General features: G+C 54.1%; 4 protein-coding genes across 4 annotated transcripts; 2 read left to right on the top strand and 2 right to left on the bottom strand.

The window, feature by feature from the left end:
• Positions 1 to 49: 49 nt before the first annotated feature.
• VDBG_03349 (NADH-ubiquinone oxidoreductase 21.3 kDa subunit) lies at positions 50 to 855 on the bottom strand (the record flags this gene model as incomplete). Its single annotated transcript, XM_003007164.1, has 4 exons — positions 50 to 144; positions 235 to 429; positions 493 to 612; positions 681 to 855. 4 exons carry the CDS (start codon positions 853 to 855, stop codon positions 50 to 52), a joined length of 585 nt encoding a protein of 194 aa, XP_003007210.1.
• A 1,629-nt stretch (positions 856 to 2,484) lies between these two features.
• On the top strand, positions 2,485 to 4,756 carry VDBG_03350 (conserved hypothetical protein; the record flags this gene model as incomplete). The annotated part of the gene is made up of 3 exons (XM_003007165.1): positions 2,485 to 2,708; positions 2,781 to 3,225; positions 3,332 to 4,756. The coding sequence occupies 3 exons, from the start codon at positions 2,485 to 2,487 to the stop codon at positions 4,754 to 4,756; spliced, it is 2,094 nt and encodes a 697-aa protein (XP_003007211.1).
• A 903-nt stretch (positions 4,757 to 5,659) lies between these two features.
• On the top strand, positions 5,660 to 6,960 carry VDBG_03351 (conserved hypothetical protein; the record flags this gene model as incomplete). Its single annotated transcript, XM_003007166.1, has 2 exons — positions 5,660 to 5,962; positions 6,043 to 6,960. 2 exons carry the CDS (start codon positions 5,660 to 5,662, stop codon positions 6,958 to 6,960), a joined length of 1,221 nt encoding a protein of 406 aa, XP_003007212.1.
• A 1,777-nt stretch (positions 6,961 to 8,737) lies between these two features.
• Positions 8,738 to 9,554, bottom strand: VDBG_03352 (oxidoreductase; the record flags this gene model as incomplete). The annotated part of the gene is made up of 2 exons (XM_003007167.1): positions 8,738 to 9,315; positions 9,407 to 9,554. The coding sequence occupies 2 exons, from the start codon at positions 9,552 to 9,554 to the stop codon at positions 8,738 to 8,740; spliced, it is 726 nt and encodes a 241-aa protein (XP_003007213.1).
• Positions 9,555 to 9,727: the final 173 nt, after the last annotated feature.

The raw sequence follows: 9,727 nt of genomic DNA on the forward strand, positions 1-9,727 counted from the left end.
GCTTGCCCGTAGGTTCGTCTGGTCCCTTCCCTTCCACTCGGTCACCAGTCTACTCGACTGTCGCCTTGACGGGGTTGATCTCGACGCCGTACTTCGCCTGCAGGGGCTCGCGCCTCCGCTCATCGTAGCCCTCGGTCTTGAGTTCTGCAGGGTGTCAGCGTTGTATAGAACGGTGTGCGCGGCTGTGCCCGCTCCTGGAACCAAGCGCCTTTCAGCCGGCAGGAAAAAACGCACCTCGCCTTTCGCCGAGCTCAGCGATCGTCTCCTCAATCGGCCTCCTCCTGTTGGCGCGCAGAGCCAGCTTTCGCTCAAACTCGTCCTCCTCGGGGCGCTCGGCCCAGCCACGCAGGCGAGCGCCGGTGAAGTCGAACACGCCCATGGTTGCGGACACCAAGGCGCCAACACCGAGAACGGTAGGCATCCTTTTCCCTATGAAGCGCGTCAACAAGGTTCTTACCCAGGCTTCGTATCTCGGTAGACGAGGTCACGTACTGGTCATGCCGAGGATGGAACCAGCAACGAAGCCGCCAATGGCCGAGTTCCAAGGGTCATTCTTGTGCCTCAGGTTGGCGCTCGCGGTCTTTGTGAACTCGTAGGCACCGCCGCCGAGAGCTATAGACGAAGGACACAAGTCAGCAACGTTTACTCGACAGCTGAGCACCCAATTGGACTTGTCGTACCGAAAACGCCGATGATGCCACCGCTGCGGGTGAAGACGGACATGGCGCCGACATTGTTCACCTGCAGGGCGTTGTGAATGGCGGCGACGAAGAAGCCGGATGTACCGACAATTGTGAGGCCGGTGAAGCCCGCCTTGAGGGCATCTTTGGGGTGGTGGACGTCGTCGCCGGCCATGGTGGGAGGTGTCGGGCGGGTGATGGTTGCCAGAGAGCTTTTGTAGTGGTGGTCGTCAAGATTGCAAGTTTGGATTGAAGTCGGTGGCCTCGCGATTGGCTGCGAGGGGAATGGGTGGAGGTCACGTGAGTCGGGAGCTCGGCCTGTGCCTTGACGCGTCACATGGCCGCTGGGCTGCTGGTGCTAAGCGAGTGACGCCGGTCAGAACGGCATGGGCGATGAAAGCGCTTCGACAACCCGCTGACCGGGACTCATGCGATCCAAGGCCGATGAGCCGGTCTGACGCAGCTCTAGGGGAGCTGGGATGCCATGTTGCGAAAGGAGGCCTGATGCTCGATCAAGAGCAGCGCGAAGGTCCTCACATTCGCGTGCTCGTCTCGCCTCGTTTGATCGAGTCTCTGTAACTTGCTTTTCGAGCGCTTGGGTGTGCTTGTCTTTCCGATCGCGATAGGCTCTGCATAATCTCAACTGAGTTCAACTCAACTCATGATAGGGACTAGACCTCACGGTTGCGCACGGCGAACCTGGCCTCTTCACTTTTGTACGGGATCCTCCCTTAGTGCTACAGTTGCGATCGTCTCAGTCCACGTTAAAGCAATGTAAGACCCTCTGCCTACCTCCAGGGTTGAAGATGCGAAAGATCGTGTTGCCCATGTGTAGTTTTTTTGGGCGCATAAACACTGCTCAAATGCATGTCCTGCTCTGCAACGTTGCGCAAGGTTTTTTTAATTTATCTTTCGTGAGAGAGCCTTTTTGGGAGATTGGACTAGTGAAGTCTGGCATACAAAGTTTGTGGGTGAGACGACAAGGGAGAGTTTCCTTCGATTCATGAAAGAATCAATCGGAGCAAGCCGATTGCTCTTCTCGCAATGGGCACGTCCAAGTCGCGTGGGCTTGCGAACCCATGCTGTACCATGGACGCAATCCCAGTGCCGATTACCCGTACAGAACAAGCTCGCGGGGTTGAGACGCCAGTCGTCCGACCAGCACGGTTTCACCCCCATGTCACCAACTCAGCAGAAAAGGGCTGCCTCACAATGAGGTGACTGCAATTACTCAATTCGGTCGGCCTCCATTGGCCGTGCAACGGTAAGGGGGATGGGCCCCTGATCTGAAGGAGTTTCCCGAATCTGCGACATGCTCGCCAGATCCCCCGATGGTCCACAGAGGATCTTCGCATGTATCGGACGGCTGGGTGCTCTCTGAACCGCCGCAGTCTTCGTGCCGCCCCCTTCACCTGCTACGCTGTCCACGATGGCGCCCGTTGGCGTAGACTCAACCCCCCGCCCCGGCTTCAGCGCCCGCCCTGTAGCTACGCGTCATTAAGGGATACACGAGATGGCAGTCTAGCCTGCCTCGGGAGCAAGCCTCAAGTGTCAAACCATCTCGACTCCTGGCCCCGTCCAGTCAGGGTGTAAGTGTCAAGCGTCCCATCGGGCTGGCACCTGGCCCACCAGCACTCTCGTCATGTTCTGTATATAAGTGCGAGCCAAGCCTTCGGCAGTATCCCAATCGACGCCAGTCATCTCAGCCCAGTCGCTTCCATTCTTTCCATTCACTCCTTTCCTGCTTCGTTTGTTTGTTCACAATCTTTTTTTTTTTTCGTTTCCTCTTCGAAGAAAACACAACATGTTGGCTAGTTCCATCTACGTGTTCCTCGCATCAGCTGGCCTGATCGAGGCTTCTCTGTTCGGCGCGACGCACGACTCTGTCAAGCATCACCCTCGAGATATATTCGCCCGGCAGAACCAGGCAAACTGCTTGCAAAAGAACTTGATCCAGAGCGCCAGTGGTCGTACCGGTCAGGAGCAGGGCACCGCAGGCATCAAGGCCGGACAGTCGCCGTCCGCAACGTAAGTCCAAACCACTTGTACTAGCAAGGCGGACAATGAAAAGACAAGAAAGTCCTGACCCGAGTCTCGCAGCGATGATGACAACTTTATCAACTTTTGCAAGGGCCAGACCATCACCAATGGCGTCCAGATCAAGACGGGGTCTTGCAACGGCGTTCCCATGGGCAAGCTCCCCAGCGTCGACAACATGATCTCCGCCATGATCACGAACCCGCAGCCGGGCAAGACCATCCCGGCCGAGACGACGTTCAACATTTCGGTCCAGGTCGCCCACCTCAAGGCCGGCGTGTTTGTCAACCCGACGACAAACTACTACACGGCGCCCCAGGACCTCGACAGCCGCGGCGACATCATCGGCCATTGCCACGTCACCGTCCAGTCCATCGGCTCACTCGACTCGACGACGCCGCCTGACCCCAAGCTGTTCGCCTTCTTCAAGGGCATCGACGACGCCGGGAACGGCCAGGGCTTGCTGCAGGCCGTCGTCACGGGCGGGCTGCCGGCTGGCGTGTACCGCGTATGTACCTTGATCGGAGCGGCGAACCACCAGCCTGTCGCCATGCCTGTTGCTCAGCGAGGTGCGCAAGATGATTGCACCAAGTTTGAAGTTGTCGCCGGTGGAGGAGGAGGCGGCGGTGGCCAAGGACAGAACCAGGGTGCCCAGGGTCAAGGTCAAGGTCAAGGAAAGGGCAACCAGAACCAAGGTGCCCAGGGTCAAGGTCAAGGTCAAGGCCAAGGAAAGGGCAACCAGAACCAAGGTGCCCAGGGTCAAGGCCAAGGCCAAGGCCAAGGAAAGGGCAACCAGAACCAAGGTGCCCAGGGTCAAGGCCAAGGCCAAGGCCAAGGAAAGGGCAACCAGAACCAAGGTGCCCAGGGTCAAGGCCAAGGCCAAGGCAAGGACAACAACGGCCAGACTCAAGGAGGCCAGGGCCAGGCTAAGGGCGGCAAGGGGCGACAATGGTCAAGGCCAAGGAAAAAGGGTCAAGGCAAAGGACAACAACCGGCCAGACTTCAAGGTGGCCAGGGCCAAGCTTAAGGGCAACAACGGTCAAGGACAAGGCCAGGGGTCAAAGGCAAAGGACAATACCGGTAAGATTCAAGGTGGCCAAGGCCAGGCGAAGGACAACAACGGCCAGACTCCAGGAGGCCAAGGCCAGACGAAGGACAACAACGGTCAAGCTCAGGGTAGTCAGGGCAAGGCTAAGGACAATAACGGTCAAGGACAAGGCCAGGGTCAAGGCAAGGACAACAACGGCCAGACTCCAGGTGGCCAGGGCCAAGCTAAGGGCAACAATGGTCAAGAACAAGGCCAGGGTCAAGGCAAAGACAACAATGGTCAAGGACAAGGCCAGGGTCAAGGCAAGGACAACAACGGCCAGACTCAAGGTGGCCAGGGCCAAGCTAAGGGCAACAACGGTCAAGGACAAGGCCAGGGTCAAGGCAAGGACAACAACGGCCAGACTCAAGGTGGCCAGGGCCAAGCTAAGGGCAACAACGGTCAAGGACAAGGCCAGGGTCAAGGCAAGGACAATACCGGTAAGACTCAAGGTGGCCAAGGCCAGACGAAGGACAACAACGGCCAGACTCCAGGAGGCCAGGGCCAGGCGAAGGACAACAACGGTCAAGCTCAGGGTGGTCAGGGCAAGGCTGAGGACAACAACGGTCAATCTCAAGGCAACTACGGTCAGACTCAAGGTGGCCAGGGCCAGATGAAGGACAACAACGGTCAAGCTCAGGGTGGTCAGGGCAAGGCTAAGGACAATAACGGTCAGACTCAAGGTACCCAGGGAAAGATTGAGGCCCAGTCTGGAATTTACCTGAACAGTACACAAGGCGGCGGTTACCGGTTCCAAGGCCGCCCAGATCCCGCAAACGGTGGTAAGGGAAACCAAGCTGCTGCAGGTCCTGTTCAGGGTGGCCGAGGCCAAGCTTCGTCGCAAAACAGGGGCGGTGCCAACCAAGGCAACCTGTACACTGGCAATCCGCGGAACGGAACAGATGTCAAGGCAGCACAGGACCCGGCCACATCTGAGAGCTGTGATTATTGATACGGGCACTTCATGTCAAAATTGTGTTTCTTAATTTCCCTCAGATAGGACTTCATGTACAAAACACTCGTGGTTGACAGTCCTGAGCTGGAAAATGTATTTCCAGTGTGTTATTTGATCTAAGTGGCCATCATCTCAATAAGGCCTCCTTTTTAAATATCATGGACCCTCAGTAACAGTGATCCATCCACTTGAGTATCTTGGCCTGCTGTCACGATGGATCTCGCATTGTGGCAATGGCTTGAAGGAGGCCTAGACCTGCGACTCTGTACTGGCATGAACGCCCCAAGTTTTAAATCCTCGACAGCCTTTTCTCCGTTTTGCTTCTCAGAGTTGACAATTTGTCGCCCTAGTTTCCAGAGGGCATACTGCTACAGTAAGACCAATGGTTTGGTATCTTAGGAGATGCCCTTGGTTCAGGACACAACGGTTACGTTGACGAAACCATGACGTCCTCGCGGTCGGAACATGGAGCCGAACGTATAGACGAGTCAAAGAACATGCGACTATGCATGTATGATCGATCAGGAGGTGTCAGGTTGGTTGCACGTCGTGGAATACTGATCTGAAACCCGACCCCAGACCTATTCGCCTGTCCAAAAGAGGAAGTTCTGATTACCAACGAACTCTCATCCTCGAAATGATATTCGCCCTCTTATGTCAATAGTGTGTCCCCACGCTCCTACGTTTGTCTGAAGGGACCAGGGCTCAGTGACGACCAGGGCTCAGTGATGATATATATTAGAGCTCGCGCGCTGTTCTTTTCAGACGATCTCATGACTTTCTCGTGAAATCAACACACATCAGCATCCTCTCTTTTAGCTTATCACCAATACTCTGGATCACGATTGACATTGTTCCAGAAATATAGAGCACATTCGCCTCTTTAACGCAAAGTTTACAATGCATTTCAAAATATCACATCTTATACTTGCCTTAACTCACTCCATTGTCGGCGCCTCTGCCCAACCCTCGGGATCATCTTCGTGTAAGGCCGCCAGTCCGGCCGACAAGGCCGTTTACCTTCTATCGAATGAAGTCAAGAACAGCGTCATCGCCTTACCGATTGGCGTCGACGGCTTGCTTCAGGCTGGCCAGCAGACTGCAACCGGCGGGGCAGGCTCTAATGCCGTTGATAGCAGCACAGGGCAGCCTGCTGCCCCGGATGCTCTAGTGTCCCAGTCTGCCTTGACTGTAGCCGGACATGTAAGTGTTTTCCTTGATACCTTGGATATACGTCTCCCATCATTCTCTTTCAAGACAGTCGTCTAACTATAGTCCTGCAGAGCCTATTTGCGGTCAACGCCGGTTCCAACACGATTACCATGTTCCGCATAGACAAGAAAAATTCTACCAAGCTCCAAGTCGTCGGCAGGCCCGTCGCGGTGCCAGGCGAGTTTCCCAATACGGTGGCAGCGTCTTCAAAAAATGGAATTGTCTGTGTCGGAACGTCTGGTGCGGTGGCGGGTGTTTCGTGTGCACCCTTTACGAAGAATGGCATAGGTGCCATGGACAACCTCCGCCCTTTTGACTTGAAGCAGACCACACCGCCCGTCGGACCGACAAACACAGTCTCCCAGGTCTTCTTCTCAGACGACCAGAACACTTTATTCACTACTGTCAAGGGAGATCCCACGAAGAACAATACCGGGTTCCTCTCCTCCTTTGCTGTGCAGGCCAGCGACGAAGGAGAATGTGCCGCCTCTGTTAGCCAGGAGAATAGGCGAACATCCCCAGAGGGCACATCCGTACTCTTTGGCTCGTCCGTCATTCCTGGAACCACTGACATTTTCGTCACGGATGCTTCCTTCGGTGGCGCTGTACTTTCTGTGGATGCCAACAATGGCAACACCACTGTCAAAGGCAAGGGGCCCGTGGATGGCCAAGCTGCGACGTGTTGGGCCACCGTTTCCCCGGCTACGGGCACAGCCTTTGTTACGGACGTTGGAAGGAACAGGCTGGTGGAGATGTCCACAGCGGATGCTGAAATCATCAGCGAGATCGACTTGAGCTCTAACGGCGATCCTGGTCTGATTGACCTCAGGGCTTCCGGGCAGTTCATCTATGCCCTCAGTCCCGGGAATGGAACAACACAAGCCGCAGTGACGGTCGTGGATGCCAAAAGCAAGAAGCAGGTTCAGCATTTACAGTTGGGAAACATGGGGGCTGGCAAGAATGCCATGGGAATGGCGGTGTTGGCTTAGATAGATGTCCCGGCGAATTGGTTTCATTAGTTTGATCATGGTTTGTATAGGCTTCTTTCAACGACGCAGCCTTTGATAGCTTGCCGGCAAGCCTTAAATCGAATAGATATCATGCTGTAGTCATGAAATGAGGTCAAATTGGGGTCACATCGGTGCCCAGGGCCGTGAAGCTGCTATTGTTCAAGAGCTCCTCACCAGGCGGTACGTCGCCAATCGTCCGAGTCTGAAACATCAAGGCTGTAGTGTCCCCATCCTGTTCCGACTACGTTCGAGGACAATCAAAACTTCAAAAGCAATCTTGATGCGTTCCTTTCAAATTAGCACCCTGACATTGGAATGTCTCGTCGGAGACTTTCTTCTTTGCGCCATCACCTGGTTTGTGGCCTGCACCAAATGAGCCCAGATTCTACACAGGCCTGATTTCATAGCCACTCCGGACGACTTCGGGTGCCTCTGTGTCTCGACTGGTCATACTTGGCCAATAAAACCTTGGCCTGTACGAACAGACCTCCGTTCCTCCGACAAGATAGCTCCTGGGAGTGGTGTAAGCATACATCTGCTTGGATACAGATAAGTTGCGTCAGATCCAGTATTCCACCCGAGAAGGCTGAGTGTTCGTACGGTTTGTTGGTAATTCACTGAGCTACCGACAGTGGTGCAGATACCGTTGCGATACACCCTACCAACAGAACACCGCTGCGGAAGCAGCGAGTAAAAGAGGTCATCAAGACAACCATATGCTCAAACGAGGAACGTCGAAATCATCTGTCTAACGATCACCTCTGGCATTACCCTTTTTTCTTTAAATTTACACGCTGTTAAACCGGTTGAAACTAAGCTCCTTTCAGGAATAATCAATTATTACCAACTCGACGACCCTTCCCGTGTCGCAGCCATCATTTCCGTCATTGGGCTCTCAGCGGCCTCGTCGATGCATGCCCCCCAACAATATTGGTAATGCTGTAGTGGCCGCTCTTTTGTCAATTTTGAATACGCTCGAGAGAACACATATCACAAGGAAAGCGGTATCACATATCCGCCTGATACGAGGCACAGGCGTAGTCAACCTGTCGGTGTCAGCATGTACCGCAGAGCTCATGTTATCACCGCCGGTAGCCTACCAATTTGTAATTAACACACCCCAGATGGTCAGCCAGCCGTTGAAAGCGGCGAACTTGTCTCTGTCTTCATCGCCGGAAGTTCCGGGAGCCCAGGTGGGGATGGCGGCAAAGCGGCATTTGAACGCTCTTAACTTTGACCGTCAAACGCAGGAGCTGGAGGAATCCCTGGATTGGACCTAGGCCTTCATTTCCACGACCCGGGCTTGTATTTCCCTGGAAGTACTCTCTATTCGTTCCCTTAAGTTAGACGTCTTCGAAATCGAAATTCTGATTTGATTTTCCTGTTCCAGTAACTCTGCCCCATCAACGGAGCGTTGCTGTCTTTGATTGCGCAGAAGTCCCATGAGAATACTCCGAGGTGGATACAGCGTCTCAAGTAATTTCAGGATATGTTACGCAGACATGGAAATGATTTGACCGCTTGATGTCAGAGGGTGCACGTAACAGATGGTTCTTTCGAAAAGAAATGTGTTTCAGGGATGAATGCTGACGAAGGCTGAGCAGATCTTGATACGTTCGTTCCACACTGGACATTGTGAGTCTTTGCCATTCACGATTCCCGAAGTTCCACCAGCTGTTAAAGACACCTCGAGCATAAGGTTTCTGTACGAGTCGCTGTAGCTAAGATGAAATATATCCAATATCGTGGCTGCAGATTAAGTGGCGTTCCAGTTCGAGAATTCTTCCTTAAACTCCTCCCGCCATCGACTCAGAGGCGGGCGGCGGCGTACCAGATCTTGTGCGGCCCAGGCTATTCTTTTGGCATCCATCTCCTCGGTAACTTCATTGTCGGGGCAAATGATGTAGAACTCGTTTTGAGTCATCTTCTCGACCAGGTAGTTGGCAACCTGCTCTGAGGTCCAAGCACCGGCGGGCTTCTCGCCACTTGATTGAGCGTTGCTCCGGCCCAAGCCCGTGAATGTCCAACCTGGCACAAGAAGATGCACGTTGGTTGTTGTATCATTAAGATCGTACGACAGATGCTCCGCGATCGACTTGACAGCTGACTTGCTTGCGTTGTATGCAGGGTTGCTAGGCGGGTTGGTGATGCCCTGCTTTGATCCGGTGATGACTATGGCAGAATCAGGCGTGGCCTTGATCGTTGGCAAGAAGGTGGAAATGCCGTGAACAACGCCGAACAAGTTGACGTCGAAGATAGTCTGAAAGGACGAGGTGTCTTCCCATCTAGACGAGGGTTGGATGCCAGCGTTCAGGAAAAGAAAATCAAGACGACCTGGATTCTACATTAATAGGTTGCATAGCAAAATGGACGTACACGCCCAACAGGAGGTTATCGCGTATGCCTGGCCGAAGCGTCAACGTACCCTGAAAATTACCATCGACAAGCTTCTGGAGCCGAATCCAATCTTCGGCTCGACCAACATCCATCTCAAGAGTGGCAAGCGCACTTCCGAGATTTTGTTTCATCTCGATCAGCTTGCTGCTGTCTTTATCCGCAATAACGACCTTCATTCCATGGTCCAAGCACTTTTGGGCGACCGCCAGGCCGATGCCCGATGCGCCTCCAGTGATCACTGCCGTCTTCGAGGCTTCAAAGGTGAATGGCGCCATCGCAAGAGTGTCCTCGAACTTTGGGGGGTTTGAGTGACGGGCGTGATATTAGTCGAGTAAGTAAATTATTCAGA

The sequence above is a fragment of the Verticillium alfalfae genome, genomic scaffold (assembly GCF_000150825.1).
Source record: "Verticillium alfalfae VaMs.102 supercont1.3 genomic scaffold, whole genome shotgun sequence".
NCBI classification, from domain to species: domain Eukaryota; kingdom Fungi; phylum Ascomycota; class Sordariomycetes; order Glomerellales; family Plectosphaerellaceae; genus Verticillium; species Verticillium alfalfae.